This window comes from Miniopterus natalensis, chromosome 6 (genome assembly GCF_054644295.1).
Source record: "Miniopterus natalensis isolate mMinNat1 chromosome 6, mMinNat1.hap1, whole genome shotgun sequence".
NCBI classification, from domain to species: Eukaryota; Metazoa; Chordata; class Mammalia; order Chiroptera; family Miniopteridae; genus Miniopterus; species Miniopterus natalensis.
In genome coordinates, this window is record NC_142086.1 from 37,731,650 (window position 1) to 37,752,417 (window position 20,768).

Below are 20,768 nucleotides of genomic sequence, written 5' to 3' on the forward strand. Positions count from 1 at the left end.
CAGAGACTGTTATCCCCTGTATTTTATGGAATTGTTTAGGTACAGAGAAGAGAAAGCAGCCTAGTTACAGACTCTGGAGTCAGACTGCCTGGGTTCAAATCCCACCTTTTCTGCTTGCTACTTTTGTGATCTTGGTTCAGGTTACCTAAATTGCCATTCTTATAGGTTCCCTGTTTGTTAAACGGAAGTGTTTTAGGGACAACCGAAGTTATTCAGTAACTGTTCACTGAGTACTTGTTTTCTTTGCACCTCATGAAACTTAAATTCTATGGAGCAATACAGACAGTAATTGTTCGGCATTAATTAAATATACTTATGCATTTGACCCTGGAACAGAACAGGTTTGAACTGTGCATCCATTTATATGTGGATTTTTTTCAGTAAACATATAGGTAATATGAATGTATTTTCTCTTCCTTATGATTTTCTTAATATTTTCTTTTCTGTAGCTTACTTTATTGTAAGAAAATAGTATGTACTATGTATAATATACAAAATATGTGTTAATAGACTATGTTATCGGTAATACTTCCAGGCAGTAGTAGGCTAGTAGTAGTTAAGTTTTGGGGGAGTCAAAAGTTATATGTAGATATTCAACTGTGTGGGGGCCTGACATCTCATGTTGTTCAAGTGTCAACTGTATATTAATCAGATAAATGCAAATTTGTGGATCTGATGAAAAGTATCTCTAAGTTCTAAATCTGTAGAATTATCACTTAAGTTCTTGATTCTCTTATTAGTTTGATGTCACTGTTCCTAATGCCTGCTGTCTTTGACATAAATTAAACAATATATTCCTAAAAACAAAAAGTTAAAAACTTTAGAATCATAAGTTTCCATGATGACTAGGATAATCCAGCTGGTGATAAACCCACAAGGCAGCTGAATCCTGAACAAACCCATTTGATTTCCATTGCTCATTGCTAACTATTGCTCATACATTTGAAGGTACTCACTGTTGGTTTAAAAGGAAGGTATGTAAATACTTATATTAAAAAACAGAAAAGACAACATTGTTGCCTCATGAACCCTCTAGCACATTTATGAACCCTAGGAGATTTGAACCATTTGTAAGGAAGCTCTACTGTATACTCTACTACCTTCTTGTTTGTCTTGCAAGTCTCAGCTTAGCCTCCTCTAAGTCACTCCTGTCCTGCCTAAGTCTGGGTTAGATGCCTCTGCTTTATGCTCTTCTAAAGCAGCCTGCACTGCTCCTATGAGAGCACATATGTCACCTTATTGTAACTACCATGTTTGTCTTTTTAGCCCACCAGGCCAGAAGTTCTTTGGGTGAGATTGTCTTACTTCATTATATTTTCAGCCTATAATATAGCACCTGGCATATCATTGCTGCTTTAAAAAATGTACTTAGTTTTAGAAAATAAAGTTATGGTAAAAATATACATGATAACTAAGAAAAAAATAGCCACACGATTAGATTTGGTTCAAATAACAAGATGATAAGACTACATTAGGAACTTTTTAGAAATTAGGCAATATTAGTTTGCATTAACAGAATAACGTTAGTGTTCATCAGTATTACTTTTCTACTAGACTTACTGTTATGTGCCTAACAACAACCCCATTAGATTTTACAGGTGAAACTGAGGCTCATAAAGTTGAAAAAATTTGATTGACCAAGGACACAACTTTTAAATTCAAACTCAAGTCTGTCTGATTCAAAGCCTTGGTCTCTGTTTCTCAATATAAAGAAGCATCCAGAACAAATGAAGTGGTACTTTTCAGTACTTACTCATACAACATCTAGAATACTGTTTTTATTTTCTTTGCTCTGATTTAAAAGAATCATTAACATCATGAAATACTTTCAGAAAAGGATAGCCTTGGGAGTAAAGATCTGAAAAAAAGATTATCGTTTGAGGAACAGTTGAAGGCACTAAAGAGAATTTGCTTGGCGATAGAACATATTTACTCTGTGGTTACAGTACTTGGAAGAAACAGGGTCAGAGGATAGAAGTTCTGGGGAAGGTGATTTAGATTAGATACAAGACAGTTCTCTAAAAGGAGATTTCTAAAAACAGAATGGTGTGTGTTTTCCCCCAAAATTGAGGCCCTGTTTAATTAGTAGTATTAATAATGAAATTTTTATAAGCATTTTACATTTCATAAGGAACACTTTAACAATTTGTAATTTACTTGCAACTTTGGGGTGGGTGGTAGCATTATTCCTATTTTACAAATGAACATATTAAGAGATTTTGATTTGTAGCATGTCACTGGCCGAATCAGCCTGTGTCCTGAGTCCGCTAATTCAAGATGTGCCATTTCCACTTTAATAGACAGATGACTATGAATCATGAATGCCTTGGAGGAAAACCCGTGTTTGGGGAGGAAGTTAAACTATGATTATCAAGTTCTCCTTTTACTTTGAAAATCTTTGATTTTAAAATTTGACCTCATTTGCCTGTTCACTACTTATTTGAAAACTTTGCCCAACCCATTACCCAAGTAAGTGTTTGTCCGTAAACTTTGTTTTCCCCCCCATTATCTAAGTAGTTTCTAGAAAAACTTGTACCATCTCTTTATATTCCAGTCTTTGCAGTCCCATACCTGCTTAATCAATAGCCCCTTCTTTAGGAAGCTGAGAATCCTGGTAAACCAGTTTCCCTTTTCCTTATTTCCACCCTCAAATGCCCTTCTTCCAGTTAATTTTCCTACTGCCAACCCCCAAATCCTTGTGACCTTTATTGTGATATTTGTGTCTGTAATATCTGGTTTATTTTTTCTTTCTAGTTCAATTCCATTATTTCTGATTACTTACACCCTGCCTTCATCTTTATCGGTAAACTACCAACTTGATGATAGTCTGTTTTATCATCAGTGTCATTTTCAAGTTCTTGGTACTTTTCCTGCTCCTTAGGTCATATCTAACTCACTAGTAATGTCTCCCATATCTCTATATGTTTTAATCTTTGTTTTCACTCTTGCCTATTTCTTCAGTCACTCCATTCTAGCCCTGTCCACCACCTACCTCCTGATGACACTAGTATATCAAACTGTAACTCCTCTGTTAATGACTTCATTGTTTTACTTTCCTCACCAATTCCTTGATATCTTGATTAATGGATTACAAATTGTGTTCCCTGGAATATATGGTTCTCCTGATGATCCTTCAGTAGCTCTCGGAAGACTGAAAAACAATCCTCATTCCACTGGAATTAATCCTCAAGGCTCAGAGTTTGGTTTTCCTCTCATTTGTATTCTTTGTATCTGGACTCAACTCAGTCAGCCTCAAAACTTACTTTTCAGCTACCTGTTCCCACTGCTTTATCCACATTGGTTAACACTTCTCCCACATCCAATTCAGTTTTTCCTCGGCTTTCAGTGTGTGGTCATTTTGACCACTTAAGTCACTGTGATTTGTATGTATAGTTGTTTAAAGCCAGTGAAGCCTCCTTTTATTCACAATCTTTATTCCCTACATTTAACACAGTTCCTTTTTCTTGGTAGGAGCTCAATAAACATTTATTAAATTGAATTACATTGACACTCAAGTTGAAACTATTTCTAGAGCTTTTTAATTTTCCCTAAACATCATTTTCCCCATAAAAGTTTTCCCTCAATCTGCGGTTAGGTTATTTCCTATTGTTTGTAGGATCAAGTCTACTTGGCATTCATTTCAAGACCCACAAATAAGTCTCTCTATCTTTGCATCTTCATTTTTCACTGTTGCCCTAATATAATCCTTTCATTCTGGTCAGGCCGATCTGTTAACTTCTTGTAGATTTTCTCTCCATTCTTTTGTTCTTGTTATTTCCCCAACCGGAATGCTTTTGCTACCCTTTTTTTCTGTTTTATCCAAATTCTACCTGACCTTCAACATGTGTTCCCCAAACATTCAGAACTTTGAACTTTTAGTAGATAAGTTATATTATTCGACACTTTATTACTTACTGATCTGTGACCCTTATTTTATGGTTGTTTGGGGGACATTATTTAGCTTTTTATATGTACATGATTTTATCTCCATTATTAAACATCAGTAATTATTAAGTTAGACCAGTGATCAAAAATAAACTTTCTCTGCCTGGCCAGAGTGGCTCACTTGGTTGAGCATCACCCTGTGCGTCAAAACGTTGCCAGTTCGATTTCCGGTCAGGGCACATACCTGGGTTGTGGGTTTGATCCCCAGTCGAAGAGCATACAGAAGGCAACTGATTGATGTTTCTCTGTCACATCGATGTTTCTCTCAAAAAACAAACAAATAAGTAAATAAAAATAAACTTTCTACTTTCAGATCTGCCACCAATTTTCTATTTGGATAGTTCATTCTTTAGGTTTTTCAGTTTGCACATCTATAAAGAAAAGAGGTTGAACTGAGTTGCTTAAACTGTTCTGTGTTCTAAAAAAAAGAAAAGGAAAAATGCTTTCAGAAAAATTTTAAAGATGGATAATACATTTAAAAAATTAAATGTAAGATATAATTTGTTAGATGGTGAAAAATAAAGGAGGTATGTTGTGATTTAAAAGATGGGCAGAGAAGCCTCTCGGAGTAGGGGACAGTTGAGTAAAGACCTGAAGGAGGTATAGGAGATATCTGGGAGAAGAGTACTCCAGGCAGAGGGAACAACATGTTTACAAAGACCCTGAAGCAGAATGTGTATGTATTTTTGAGAAATGGCAGAGTTCACTGTATACAGGGGTAGGCAAAAAATAGGTTTACAGTTGTGAGTACACAAAATACAGAGTTTATTATTGTATTATTTATTAATTATTGTATTATTTATTTGTATTACAACTGTAAACCTAATTTTGCCAACCCTTGTATATGCAGAATGATTAAGGGGATAAGTAATTGGAGATAAGGTCAGAAAGGTAATGGGGGAGAAGGCAAGATGTAGGACTGGATAAGTCATTGGGAAGACTTCACATTGTTATACTCCTTAGTATTTTTTTATGGAAAACTTTTCATAGGGCTATATAATTCTGAATTTTAATAATTATAGAACATCCAGGAATGAGGTACTTTTAATCACATTTTATATTTTACTTCGAAGAAGTGGTAATAAAAAAGACACCAAAGATGAGAGTTGACTGTCTATATTGGTTCTTTTGCTTTAGGGTTTGTAATTATAACTTAATTTTTTACCATAGGTAAATTAACATCATGGATTTCTCGAAGCTACCAAAAATACTCGATGAAGATAAAGAAAGCTCATTTGGTTATGTGCATGGGGTCTCAGGACCTGGTAAGTAATACATAATAATCTCAATGGTCAAGATTCCCAACTTCAATTAATGTCTTTTCAAGGTGTTTTAGATAGAAACCACACAAGTTTCTCTTCACCTACATAAATTTTGTCGTCAAAAGATTTTATAACTGCTGTAAGACTGAGGTAATACCTTCATGATAAAGGCTCATTTAGCATTCATTATCTAAATTTGATAATTATTGAGGTACTAATTTGTGATGTCATGTTTATTGTGTGAATGTATAATCACTGTTCAGAGTTTTATCTATTTTTTTTGGTTAAATCTGAGGTTAAAAAGCTATAAAGTTTATGGCTTTTAGTATGTAATACTTGCAAATTATAAGCATTCAGTAAATACGTTAATTTGGTTTGAGCTTTAATAATGTTTTCAGAGCATTTCTCAGCAATATCAACCTTAGCTCTTTACATATATAAATCCTTCTGAATGGGTGTTTCAGATATCACATAACCAGATAGCTGTGAAAAAAAAAGTCTTATGCCATGACACTGATAATGGAAAGCAATTTTGTTTTTTTTTAAATATATTTTTATTGATTTCAGAAAGAGGAAGGGAGAGGGAGAGAGAGAGAGAAACATCAATGATGAGAGAGAGAGAGAGAGAGTCATTGATCAGCTGCCTCCTGCCCCCCCCCCCAGGGATTGAGCCCACAGTCCTGGCATATGCCCTGACCAGGAATCAAACCATGATCTCCTGGGTCATAGGTCAATGCTCAACCACTGAGCTATGCCAGCCGGGCTAGAAAGCAGTTTTAAAGTTTATGCTCATTTTGCCAAAACTTGGGGTACTGCTGTATTTTAATCTCATTGTAGTATTCACTTTGCTATTCCACACCCCTGCTGCAAACCATGATTCCCAGTTTCCATAGGTAAACCTGGTCATTGATTTATAATCCTTAATGGATTATAAATCCATTTTTTCTTGTATCTTTTTGTAAACCTTATCCTATAGCCTTTTTGTTGTTCTAATAATGGAGGTGATGATGTTTTTTGTTGTTTATGCAAATAAAGACTGTCCATCACTGTGCCTCTTATTTTTTCCTAGGAAGCTTCAGTCACTTGGTGGTTGAAGCTTTAACTCACTGGCACTTGGTGTTTGAGCTTTAACTCACTGGCAGACAATCAAATTTCACTGTTTTCAGCCTCTTTTGCTATTCAGAGAAACAGTTTCCCCTTGATGATCATAAGGGTTTTTAGGAAAGACAGTCTTACACACAAGAACTTTTAGGGAAAAGACAAAAGAATATCATCAAAACAGTTTAGGTAAAAATATTTTTCTGAAACTTGTAGTAAATTCCTGCAATTGGCTCACTTGGTTGAGCGTCATCCTGTTTATAATTCTTAAGTACTTAATAAGATAAAGAAAATAGCATACATTTAGTTTATGAAATATTACAAATTTTAGTTATCTGTGGTATTTCAATGCACCTTAATTCTTATATAGTAGCTACAGAGATAAATATTTATGACATTAGTAAATCTTCATTGTTCTAACAAAGTTAATGAAATTTTAATACTTTAATAGTTTTTACTTGAATATCCCCTAATTCATAGATCTTACCAATTTTATCAGAAGGCTAAATGTTAAAATAGATTGATTCTTATACCTACGAAAATGTACAACCTTCCCAACCTGCCAGAAAAGTAATTTTTGCTTACTAGACAACAAAACTATTTTGTACTCAAAATAGTAAGTACAAATTCTGGTTCAGTATTTATAAGAATTAGAAATTCCTAGTCAGGGCTTTACCCACTGTTGGTAACTGATTAAAAACATCCCTGCGGTCTATGAAAAAAAATTTGTAGATGCGTATATGAGCTATCATTCGTTTATGAAAAGGGTCTGTGTCCCAGAAAAGTTTTAAGAACCACTGGTATTAAGTGTTTGAGAGTAAAGGTGCTGTTTCAGATATTATCTTTCAAAGGAATGGTGACAGCACAGCAAACTGATAATTGTGTGGCATTCTCACACCATTGCTACTAGCTAAAACTCCTATAACAATTTTAGTTCTATAGTTTTTTTTTTTATTGTCCCCAAACCCATCATTTCTTGTATTATAGCAACTGGGTTGATCAAAACCTATATTTATATTATGGGTTATTGTGGATTTTTATGAGTATATTATGTAAATGGATAATCTTTAGCCTAACAAATTTATTTTGTTTTTCTCTATGTCATATGCTAAAAATGCATCCTTTTGTGAAACTCTTTTATGTTCCATAGTGGATGTTTTATTTCTTTTATGAATATATGAGAAAGTTGTCTTATTGGATTTACTGGATATTTTAATTATAACTATTCACAGAGTCTTAAGTCATCAAAATATTCATTTGTTCTTTTCAGTGGTTACAGCCTGTGACATGGCAGGTGCAGCCATGTATGAGCTGGTGAGAGTGGGCCACAGCGAGTTGGTTGGAGAGATTATCCGATTGGAAGGTGACATGGCTACTATCCAGGTGTATGAAGAAACCTGTATCCTTTTTGGTTCAGTTTCTTGCCACTTTCTACAAGTCATATTTTAAGGATTTATTGCAAAGGTAGAAGCAGCAACAGTGGTGTCAGAAGTATGAAATGTTGGTGTTAGAAATCTGATTTATACAGGAGTATATTGAAGAAAGGTACTAGGTATTAGTGCTCTTCTTAAGAAATTAGTGTTATAGTGTTATCTTCTGAACTTTGATTACTCTTAACATTTCAATAGTTCACAAACTTTAGGGGGAGTCAATTAGAGGGAGACATATTGTAGAAGAAACCATAAACAGAATAACATCATCAATTTATATGGTTAAAATTTTCCAATCATTTCTGTTGGTAATGGTAAATCCATAAATAAATCAGTCACCACTCTATCTTTATTCTAATAAATAGTGTTGGGTGATGTGTTACATTATAGCTTTAGCACTGGGGAATCTTTACTATTGGTTACCATAATTTTGGCTTTTAAACATAGAATTTATTTTTAATTTTCTATAAAAAATAAAGAGATAAAGGGTTAAGCCTTGTGAAGAGAAACCATTTTTTCTTTCTCTCTCTTTTTTTTTTTTGCTTCATTTGTGTATTTTACTTAGACTGGTTCTCAGGATCAGCATTAATTCTTTGGCTGTTAAGATTTATTTGGTATAACTCTTTTGCCATGCTAAAATACATACTTGCCAGTTACTATTCTGTCTGTGTGAGTACTAGAGTGTTAATTCAAAGTTATCTGAAAATTTTAAATAAAATGAGAAATCTTTGTAGCTATGAAATCATGACTATTCAAATGATTTTTTCTGTTGTTACCATTATCTTTTATTTACAATTTTACATAGTTTGCAGATTTAAAATAAACAAATGAACATGTATATGATGACAGTTCTCCCCACTTTTGTAATCTGTATCTGGCTAAGTTTTCAGAACACACAGACACACACATGCATGTAGCCATTTTTTTTTTTTTTTAAATATATCTTTATTGATTTCAGAGAGAGGAAAGGAGAGGGAGAAAGAGAGATAGAAACATCAATGATGAGCGAGTCATTGATCAAGCCTGCAACCCGGGCATGTGCCCTGACGCGGAATCGAACACTGATCGCCTGGATCCCAGGTCGACTCTCAACCGCTGAGCCATGCCCGGCCAGACTGCATGTAGCCATTTTTATTAGTTCCTTTTATTATTGTATTTCCTTCTAGTTTGTTAATTGCATATATGAACCAATGTAAATATGTATTTTTCTTCCCTTTTTTTTTACTAAAAGATAGCATATTATATGCATTTAAAAATAAATGTATTGTGTAAGATAGATAGATATAGGGTGAATATAGTAAAATGTTAATGGTAGAATCTAGCCGGTAGAGATAGTGGATGGAATTCACTGTAAAATTCAACTTGCTATATAGGTTTAAAATTTTTCATAGTCAGATATTAGAAATGAAAATATATTTTGGAGATCTTTCTAGAGCAATTCATAGAAGCTCCTATTCCTTTTTTACAGCTACATAGAATTTTATCATAGTTGTTTCTAGTTATTTACTGTTATAAACAGTATTATATACAATGCAACTATACATTTGGGAGTCAAGGTTTATGCATTTTAATTTTGATAGATATTGCTGAATTGCTGTCAATAAAAGCCATACTTATTTTACGCCTATGAACAAGTAAATGAGAGCAAGGAGGAGTCAGTGTGCTTATTTGCAGATTTTATTCCTTTCCTTTTTAAAACCACTTAATTCTTAAGATTTTAATTTTTTGTTAGGTACTAATTCCTTTTTAAGGGACTAATGTTCTTCAGTAGTATAGTTGAAACAGTGTATTAAGGAGAGGCTTTTTTCTCTGTTCTTAGTTCTTCGGTTTCTCAAACTGCACCAAGGCACTCTGGGCGACTCTAACAAACCCATGTGGTGTTCCTGGATATTTTAAATGTTTGAGGTTAACATAAGAATGTTATCTTGTCAGACACCATGTGACCTAGTAGCTTGGGATTAAACAGTTTCATTACTTGGCTGCACTATATTCTTGTTGATGATGTCATGTATTCACGAAGCTGAGTTTTTGGTGATTGCTGAGCTAAAAAGCAAGTATTACATGCAGATGAATATGGGTCAGGTATTCAGTTCTGATTCCAAGGTTTGAAAATTGTAAAATGCCTGATAGGCACATGTATCCCATTTGTAAGAACTGAGGTTATTTAAGAATGAAATTAAAATATATTTTTTCCTATTTATGTATATTTTTCTTTCAAAGTGCTACTAAGTTGTTTGGACATATATATTTATTAAGTTGTTTGGACATAGCTATTTAATAAATGGAATTACGAGATACGAGTTTTATCATAGGTCTCTGTGAAAAGGTTACTAAAACACTAAGGGTGTTGTAAACAGAAAGGTTGAGCCTGTTTTAGCTAAGTATCATTTCCTGTTAAACTGTGGTATTTCCTTTTTATAGTATTTCTAAACTTTCATAGTGAGTTTTCCTTAACTACTGTTTCTAGCTGGTGTGTCCGTTGGAGATCCTGTACTCCGCACTGGTAAACCCCTCTCTGTAGAGCTTGGTCCTGGCATTATGGGAGCCATTTTTGATGGTATTCAAAGACCTTTGTCGGATATCAGCACTCAGACCCAAAGTATCTACATTCCTCGAGGAGTAAATGTGTCCGCTCTTAGCAGAGACATCAAATGGGATTTTACGCCTTGCAAAAACCTACGGGTATGTCTTTGAAACCAGGATTTGTAAAGTTGGTGAAAGAATGTGAAATGGATATTTAGTGAAATATTTTGTGCTCTTAGTTCAAATAAAAATAGACCACAGAAGCACAGATTTCATTTTTCTTTAAATCCACTAGGATTATAGAACTAATTTGTTTTATTGACAAGTAAGACAAATGATTTAAATAACAACAAGGGTGAGTCTACTTGGATGTTTATTTGAACATTAAACAGGAAATGTATTTGTTCTCTAGGTTGGTAGTCACATCACTGGTGGAGATATTTATGGAATTGTCAATGAGAATTCACTCATCAAACACAAAATCATGTTACCCCCACGAAACAGAGGAACTGTAACTTACATCGCTCCACCTGGAAATTATGATACCTCTGTAAGTATTATATAAACTTGATCTCACAGAGTGACCCTACTTACATATGCGAGTTGCCCAGTTTTAGTGCCCTAAACAGTTATAGAATTGTTATTTAATGTGTAGGTTTAAGTAATTCCCATAATAAATTTTTAATTGAATTTTTAAATTTTTTTCACTTGGGCTTGGGAATACAAAACTAAGTTTTTAAAAAAATTTTTGTTAAAGTATAGTTGGCATACAGTATTATATGAGGTTCAGGTGAACAACATAGTGATTTGACATTTATGTACTTTATGATGTGATCACCACAGTAAGCCTAGTAATTGTCTGCCATTGTGCAAAATTATTTTATTGATATATTCCCTGTGCTGTATGTTACATCAGGTGCTTATTAGGTGAAGGTAATAAGAGAATATAGTGTTTTTTTGGAGAGAGAAATATCCAGTATAACATTTCCCTACCTTGTTAACTTATGCTACATTATTTAAAGCCCTGATTCTTTAGACATAGATTAAACTTTGATTTTAATTGTCAATCTATAGTCACATAATGGATTATATGAATTCTTGGGTCATCCATTTAAAACTTAGTACTTTAGCCTGGCCCGGTGTGGCTCAGCGGTTGAGCGTCGACCTGGGATCCAGGCGATCAGGGTTTGATTCCTAGTCAGGGCACATGCCCAGGTTGCGGGCTCGATCCCCCTTTGGGGGCGTGCAGGAGGCAGCTGATCAATGACTCTCTCATCACTGATGTTTCTGTCTCTCTCCCTCTCCTTTCCTGTCTCTGAAATCAATAAAGATATATTTTTAAAAAAACAAAATAAACCTTAGTACTTTAATGTTCTTCGTAGTCGCGTCATATCAAATACATTAGATCCATAGTCTTTTTTGGTATGAAAATAACTGTTGAGAGGACCATTGTAACATACCATATTTTCCCTAATCAAATGTGATAAAAGATAAATTTCTAATTATTTCACAAGAATAAATCTGTGATGTAGAGAACAAGAGTTAAGGTTGGGATTTTGGGCACTCAGCCAGCCTTAACTCACTAGCTTAGCTACTCATTCACTCTTATGTGGAAGAACCACCCTGAAGTGGTTCATGTATCAACAGAATTATGGATTTCTATAGATCTATGGACTTTGGGATTGTTTGTGAATAGCTGAATCATGTCAATATTCATTCATAAATGTTAGAGTATTACTCATTTTTTTGCTTTCGTAAATGTTTTAAAATATTTAACCTTATTAAATATTTTAGGGTTCTTTAATAGATGTGTTTTTCATTAAAGCAATATAGGAGCATTATAATAAAGTAAATAAAAAAAAGAATGGAAAGCAATTTATGAAACATCGATTTTTCCTCTCCCTCAGTCCCAGGAGTATCTTCTGTATCCTTCAAGACTTCTCCCTATGTATATCCATATTCATTTAACCATTCCTCTATTACTTGAGATAATCTCTTTCTCAAAAACTCCTAAGCTATTTTTAAATCATAAAAACAATAATAAGCACACCTGATTTTCAAAATTAGAACTGAATATAAAGATTTATAATAAAAAGTATAAACCTCCCTCCCCACTTCCACAGAACACCTCCCTACCCCCAAGAAGAATCTGGGATTATTTTGATTTCATAGGAATAAATGTTCATAAATTTGTACTTCAAATCCTGATGTATTTTTATAGGATGTTGTCTTGGAGCTTGAATTTGAAGGGATAAAGGAGAAGTTCAGCATGGTCCAGGTATGGCCTGTACGTCAAGTTCGGCCTGTCACTGAGAAGTTGCCAGCTAATCATCCTTTGTTGACTGGCCAGAGAGTCCTTGATGCCCTTTTTCCGTAAGTTTGAGCTGTGTCACAGTTTTCTCTCAGAGTTATTATATGTGCTTATTGTTTCACATTTCATAAATAAAGATTTTACGTGCTAATCCTATAAATTTTATCCTGAGATATAATAGTGAACTAATTAAGTATGTTCATATAGTTCCAATGTTTATTACAGAATTAAACCATTGAAGACAACCTTTTTTTTCTACAGTTGCAAAAGAAAAACATTATTTCTAAAACTTCCAGGGGGAAAAAATTACCAGAAGAAAATCTTTGCCAAAACAATATAACTATTTTTTTTTTTTGAGTTATCCTAAAATTAGTAGATTGGTATCACTATAAATTGATGATTTCCAAAATAAACTGGCCTCTCTATGCTCCCCAGCAATCTTTCTTAATTTGTAGTCTGCTCTTTGCCATTTTCTTAATCAACTACTCAAAAAACTCCTTTCTGGATGAAATACTGCCATTTGCAACAACATGGATGGACCTTGAGAATATGCTAAGTGAAGTAAATCAGTCAAAAAAAGCTAAAGAACCATATGACTTCACTCATATGTGGGATATAAAACTGGAACTCGTGGACACAAACAGCAGTGTGGTGGTTGCCAGAGGGAAGGGGATGGGTTAATGAAAAAATTATTTAAAAAAACAAAAATCTCCTTTCTCATTGAATCTCAGCCTTTACCATACCTTGCTTTACTTTCAACAAATGATTTCATTTAATTCACAGACAAGACAAGCTGTGATAGAGTAACTCCCTCAACCCCTGAGCACCAAACCTATATACGACCCACTTACCCTTCAACCTCTTACTCAAACCTGCTCTTGGAATTGTTCTATAATTCTCTCATTCTTATTAGTCAGCACCTCCTATTTCTACATCCTTCACTATTCAGCTTAAATTTAATAGCCTTTCACTTCTACAAATATTTGCTAGTATACTAAATGTTCTTGTTCCTTTGTCTTCTGTCACACCTACCTGGCAAAATTCCAACCATGAATCAGTTCAATTATCTCCTCCTAAGTCTGCACACAGGCTGCTAAGAAAATAAAATAATCAGTGCAAGTTGGTCTCTCATTACTGTGTAGCAATCCTTCTGCAGTTCCCTAATCATCATTCCCCTGCTCCCCTGTTTGAAACCTCTCCACTTGCCTCAGATCTTCAGTTCCACTCTTCTTTCTCCTTCATTCTAAACAAATGACCGTACTAGATCCTTCACAGAGAAGTTAGAGGCCATCAGATTTGGAATTCCTTCAGTTTCCTGCCAGTAGGCTGACCTAACAGACATTCCTGTTTATCCCTTCTTTTTCTCTTTCTGGAGCTTATCCCACCTCCTGTTTCCTCTGAGACCTCCCTCTATCAGTTATCTTTCCTTTATCTCTCATCTAATGAAAAAAACATCTGCCATCTTACTCTTTTCCCCTTTCTACCCTCCACTGTTCTCATTTTCACAGCCACACCTCTGGAAAGAATGTATAGTTGTTTCCACTTTTCCCACTCTAATTCACCATACTACTCTGCCCTTGGCTCCAACACTCGGCGGAAACTAGTCTCACTAACATAATCAGTAACTCCCGTACCAATAATTCAATCGATCAGTTTTAGTACAATGGTACCTCCGTTTTCAAACGTCTCCGTTGACGAGAACATTTCGATTTTCAAATGCCTAAACCCAGAAGTAAATGCTTCGGTTTTCAAACACGCTTCAGAAAGTCGAACATGCCACATGGCTTCTGCTGAGGGCAAGATCCTGAGGCCTAGCTCTCAGCTGTTGATCCCTCAGTTTTTCAAACTTTTCAGAACTCAAACGGTCTTCTGGAACAGATTACATTAAAAAACCAAGGTACCACCGTATTTTCTTAATTCCTATAACTTTAGATATTTCTATCCAGTTCTTCCTCTTTGAAATACCTTCTTTCTTTGTTCTTCCTATTAGCTTCTCTCCACAAGTTCTTATTCTCCATTGCAGGTTTATTTTCCCTAAATTTTGATGTTTCTTAGAGTTTTTCTTCTTCTAGGACCTTTTTTCTCATCATTATATATCTTGCCCTCTGGATGACCTCATCCACTCTCATGACTTAAATATTCATACACACACATACACACACACACACACACACACACTCCAAAATCTGTTTCTTCATCCAAAATTTCTTCTGAGTTCCAGGCTTATATACCTCTCCTTTTGAATGTCCTACAGGTGCCTCAAAGTCAGTATGTTCAAAACTAAAGTAATCACCTCTTTTTTAATTTTTTATTTTATTTTATTATTATTTTTAAAATATATTTTTATTGACTTCAGAGAGAGGAAAGGAGAGGGAGAGAGAGATAGAACAATGATGAGAATCATCGATTGACTGCCTCCTGCACGCCCCCACTGGGGATTGAGCCCACAACCTGGGCATGTGCCATGACTGGGAATTGAACTGCAATCTCCTTGATCATAGGTCAATGCTCAACCGCTGAGCCACGCTGACTGGGCTAAAGTAATCATCTTAATTACCACTTCCTTTAAAACTTTCTCATTTTTCTTTGTTACTTCTCTCAACAAATGTCATCATTGTCCATCCAGTGAATGCCTAATCTAAAATCTGTTACTTCTCTCAAGGATTATTCTTACCCTACCACATCTCATTACTGAACAAGTGCTTTTATTCTTTTTCCTATATATTTCTTATCTACATCTTTCATCCCTACTCCATGACCCTAATTAAGGCTCTTAACCCTAATTCCTGCAATAACCTCACTTAATCAGACTTGCTCTCTCCAGTCTTGCCTTCTTTCAAAATGGTTGTCCATATTACATAGTGATCCATTTAAACCCTTCAGTGCTCTTCATTGCTTTTAAAATAAATACACACTCCTTAACTCCTTACAGATCCACCCATGATCTGGCCATTGCTTACCTTTCAGTATTGTCTCAGCCACTTAACTGCCCAACTGCTTCCTTATATACCACCTTCCAGGCATACCAAGGACTGTTAATTTCTTACAGTGCTCCCTCTTGGATCGTTAGCCATGCTGTTCCCTCTGCTGAAAATGTTACTTCCTTTATCTGGCTAATTTCTGTTTCCTTTCAGGTCTTAACTTCTTTCAGGGAGACTTTCCTAACCCTACTCCAACCCAACATTAACTTTGTCACCCCTTCCTGTCTACTCCCACAAGCCTTGGTTGTTTTCTGTGATAGCACTTTTCACATTGGGTTGCAAACTGGGGCACACCCAGCCAGCCTCCCCAGGTTAATAGTGATTTGAAAGATGTATATAAAGCCATAGGAAAAATGGGCATGCTTTCTGAATTTATCAGTCACTGGAAGGTTTGGAAGAGGAAAGATTTTAATACATGTTAGTTTTATGTTGAAAAAAAGGTCCATTATTTTTAAGGATGCAATGTTTTAGTGAATTTTATTACAAAGAAATTTCCTTTAGTGTTACATCTCATTTCTCCTGCCTAGACCCTCCCACCCCATACCCACATTCAGTGTGTGAGCACACACACACGTACCGCAGCATTCACTTTCCTCTGCCCTTAAGATTATTTCACTCTCCACTGCCACATTTTAGGGAAAGTTTGAAAGTGACTGCTAAATAGTACTGTAATCACCAAATGACTGCAGTTAACCCCGCTGAATGTGAGCACTCTGAATACAGAAACATGGTTATCTTTTTTTTTTAATCTTCATCTAAGGATATGTTTTTTATTGATTTTTAAAGACAGGGGAAGGAAGAGAGAGAAACATCAATGTGAGAGAGAAACATCGATTGGTTGCCTCCCATATGCACCCCCAAACGTGGATTGAACCTACAATTTAGTTATGTGCCCTGAACAGAAATCGGACCCACAACATTTTGGTGTATGGAATGATGCTTCAACCAACTGAGCCACCCAGCCAGGGCAGACATGGTTATCTTATTTACTGTTGTCTTTCTAGCATCTCCAAGCACAGTTATTAATGCCTAGGAAGTACTTTGTAAATAGTTCTTGGATGTTTTATCCAAGATTGACTTAGCACCTTAGCAAAAGTCTCTGTTCGTTGACAGCAAGATAGGAATTTAAGGTCTTATTTTTTGCCTCAGGAGACAACTTTCAAAAGTTGTTTATGTTTTTATTTTAGCTTTAATTCACATATTGTCCTTTCATGAATTAATTTTGATAAGTATTCAGAATATCATTAGTTCTGTTTTGTTTATCTTTTTTGTGTGTGTATCCCTTTTCCTAAGGTACCTTGTGGAATATACTTTCACTTTTTAGCTATTAAAGATGATAGAGATGATCAATGATTTAAAAAACAACATTATTATAAGTACAAACTAGGGAAGCAGTCAATTATGTCTATCTTTGTGTGTGTGTACATAGATCACATGAAAATATTTCAAAGTGCTTTTTTTAACTCACACCTATTTTACTTACTAGTATTTATTAGCAAGTAAAGTAATTCACACTTTGTTTTCCTTGTTTAGATGTGTACAGGGAGGAACTACTGCAATCCCTGGGGCTTTTGGCTGTGGAAAGACAGTGATATCCCAGTCTCTGTCTAAGTATTCCAACAGCGATGTAATCATCTATGTAGGATGTGGTGAAAGAGGAAATGAGATGTCTGAAGTCCTCCGTGACTTCCCAGAGGTCTGTATCTATAAAGTTTCAAATAATATTTTAGAGAAAATACTAATCAACTTTCACTAGCAGTTAATAAAGCTTTGTGTTAGATCTGGAGCATTGCTCTCATTTGTCAAGGATCTTTTAAGGAGCTTTCTAATTATACATATGATTCAATCTGTATATTTAAAGAAAGGAATTTGAATTGCTCAGCCAGACACTTGAAAGTTTCTTTTTGTGGTCTGGTGGTTTTCAGTTATTGCGAGAAATGTAAAGTAGACAATAGGCTTTATGTGATTTTCTAGGTTACTGTAGTAATATTCCTTTTTCCATAAAATAGTGGATTTCACTTTTGAAATGGAAATAATGGCTATCATTTTTATGGCACAGTTGGGACAGGGAGATGAGGTTGGAATGATGAGGAGTATTACTTTGGCAACACTGATTAAAAGAGAGATTAAATATAGACAGGTTGTAAAAAAGAGACAAATGTTCTATTTAGAAATGAAGAGGATCACTAATAGATTGTTTTACCTCTAGCTTACAATGGAAGTTGATGGTAAGGTAGAATCAATTATGAAGAGGACAGCTTTGGTAGCCAATACCTCCAACATGCCTGTAGCTGCCAGAGAAGCCTCTATTTATACTGGTGAGTATATTGAATTGGAATAAAAGCAATTAAAATTGGTTCTTCAGTTTAGAACTAGCACCAAACTTTTTCTTTTCCCAAGAACTTTTCTTTCATTCTAAAATACTCTGTACCTATAACCATATCCCTAATTTTTAAAAAAATATTTTATTTATTATATCTTTTTTTCCAACTTTAAAAAAAAAAAATGTTCTTACTGATTTTAGAGAGAGGAAGGGAGAGGGAGAGAGAGAAACATCACATCAATTGGCTGCCTCCTGCACACCCCCTACGGGATGGGGCCTACAACTTGGCCATGTGCCCTGCCTGGGAGTCGAAACAGCGTCTTCTTAGTGCATGGGTGGATGCTTAACCACTGAGCAGCACCAGCCGGGCAACTTATTACATCTTGAGAATATGTCAGTATAAGACATTTTTATAAGCTGCCCCAACCTTTTTAATGACTATAAAATTATGTATGTTCTATTACTGTGCTTTTTCCTTATACTTTTGACCATCAATCTGTTTCTGAATATGCCTTTATCTCTAAAATTTGAATCATCAGCTTTGAATTATTATATTTTTACTCCTGGATATGAAAGATAAGAATATCAGTGTGTTTATATAATACCTTCGATCTTTGCTCCCACTTCTATCCCAGCTTTTGGGACTTTTATTTCTACATTTTCAGGATTTATAATATTTACCTTCTATTCTGTGACCATAAATCCAATATCTGTATTAATCTTAGACCTATAGCAAAATGGAGTCAGTGTTCACTGCAGTCCTTTGGCTATAATTTCTTCATCTGTTTTGTGGTTGGCTAAAATTTTTGGAAGTTGCTTCAAGAAAGGCTATGGAAAGTATATTTCCTGAATTCTCGTTTCTTTATAAGTTGTTTTTTTTTTCTGCTGTCTTTATATTTTAACAATAGTTTGTTTGAGTATAAAATTTTGGGATAAATTTTTCCTGAGAGAGTATACCTTTTCATCTATGAATATGTTTTTAATTTTGGTAAATTTTTGAGAATTGTTTCTGAAACTTCTCTTCCATTATGGTTATCTTCTTCAAACTAGACATACTGAATCTCCTTTATCTCTTTCCACGTGTATCATTTCCTCTCCAATCCTTTTTATTTAGCCTTTTGTCCATAAGTTCACAAGGTAATGGCATTTATTTTTTATGTTGCTTCTAATGAAACCTTCGTTTTCTTCCACCTCTTTGTTGAGTTCTGCTGGTTTATGAAACATCTTTTCTGATCTTACTATATATTCCTTGAGATTTTACTTTGCGGCAGGATGCGTTAAGATTTTCTTTTAGCCTGGCCAGGCGTGGCTCAGTGGTTGAGCGTCAACCTAGGATCCAGGCAATCGGGGTTCGATTCCTGGTCAGGGCACATGCCTGGGTTGCAGGCTCAATCCCCAGTTGGGGCATGCAGGAGGCAGCCAGTCAACGACTTTCTCTCATCATTGATGTTTGTATCTCTCTCTCTCCCTCTCTATTCCTCTCTCTGAAATCAATAAAGATATATTTTTAAAAAAAAAAAGATTCTCTTTCATTAATTAATTGCAGTCACAGTTTAAAAACTGTTCCTTTGCCATCATTGTATTTTGCTCTTCTATTTTCTTCTTGTATTTTTTTGGGAGGGGATTCTTATACTGATGTTTATTAATACTATTATTTATCTTTGCAGGAGATGGGAGGGGGTGGCTTTTGCTATGGTCTAGATAGCAGGAATTCCTTATGGTAATCTGTGAAGTTTGTTATAGCATGGAATTGTTTAAGTTATTTTTCTCTTTTCCTCTCCTTCCAATGAAGTTTGCAGCTACAAGGTCACTTACAGTGATTTCTTTCCTTTCAACCCTGCTCACACCCACCTTTTACTTACTGAAAAGTAGGAGTGCCTACCTGTGTTTCATTGTCCCCATCTTCCTTCTCCTTGATGCCTGTTGGGTCCAAGGAACACCTACCACTACTCCTTAATCCCTTTTGCAGTGTCTCAGACAAAGGATTCTTGGTTTTGCCCCTCAGGAGGTCTCTCTTGGTTTGCAGAAATTTAATCTGAGATGTGCAGCCTCAGGTAAATTCTTTGTGTCTTCCCACATCTTTTTTTTGTTTCTTTACCTCATTAGATGGCTTTCCTCATTATTTTGGTGTGGAGCTAAATATGACCCCTAATTTTTGATGATGGAGTTTGTTTTTCTATATCCTTGTTCTTGTTTAGTGGTTACTTTTATGAGAAGAAGGAGAAAGTGACATTCATCTATTATTTTAAGACAAGAAGTCTATACATGGCTCCACAGTATCCCTTTGTATGGATATATCAGAATCTATTTAACCAGCATCGTTTTGGTAGATTCTTGGATTATTGGTAGTTTTTTATTTTATTTATTTATTTTGCTATCACAAAATTTACATCACTAAAACATTCTTTTTCTTTTTTTCTTTTTGTTAAACTTATGTAAGACTTTATTTGAGCCAAATTGATGACAATGTCAGGAAGTAAGATCTTAAATGCTCTCACTAAAACATTCTTACGCATATTTTTTACAACATTTCTTTGCATGTTTTGTGTGTGCATTTCTTGGTACATTTTGTAAGGTAAGTTCTTAGGAGCAAAATTGCTAAAATACAACTGTTAATGCAGATTTTAGATTCTGATAGCCCTTCAAAAAGGAGTAACAATGGACCAGAGTTCTGTTTCACCACATCTCACCAATGCTAATTTTTCAGTGTTTTCTTATAACAGTTATCAAACATATAGAAAAGTTGAAAGAATCTTACAGTGAACACCCATGTACCCAGCACACGTAGATTAGAAAATGAAATTGCTTTATTAAATGCCTATTTAGTCGGTTTTTCTTAACGGTGAATTATCTGTTGCCCTTCCTGTGTATATTAATCATTTGAAAACCACCTTC

The 20,768-nt window shown here is 34.9% G+C and overlaps 1 protein-coding gene across 2 annotated transcripts in view; it reads left to right on the forward strand.

Moving 5' to 3' along the window:
• Positions 1 to 20,768, forward strand: part of ATP6V1A (ATPase H+ transporting V1 subunit A) — a 48,562-nt gene that overhangs the window by 15,803 nt on the left and 11,991 nt on the right. For both annotated transcript variants that reach the window (XM_016200230.2, XM_016200231.2), the window contains exons 2-8: positions 5,116 to 5,210; positions 7,576 to 7,704; positions 10,203 to 10,417; positions 10,671 to 10,808; positions 12,480 to 12,631; positions 17,084 to 17,246; positions 17,760 to 17,868. In XM_016200230.2, coding sequence (XP_016055716.1) covers positions 5,129 to 5,210; positions 7,576 to 7,704; positions 10,203 to 10,417; positions 10,671 to 10,808; positions 12,480 to 12,631; positions 17,084 to 17,246; positions 17,760 to 17,868 — 988 coding nt within the window. In that variant the 5' untranslated portion in view covers positions 5,116 to 5,128. The remainder of the gene's footprint in view (positions 1 to 5,115; positions 5,211 to 7,575; positions 7,705 to 10,202; positions 10,418 to 10,670; positions 10,809 to 12,479; positions 12,632 to 17,083; positions 17,247 to 17,759; positions 17,869 to 20,768) is intronic.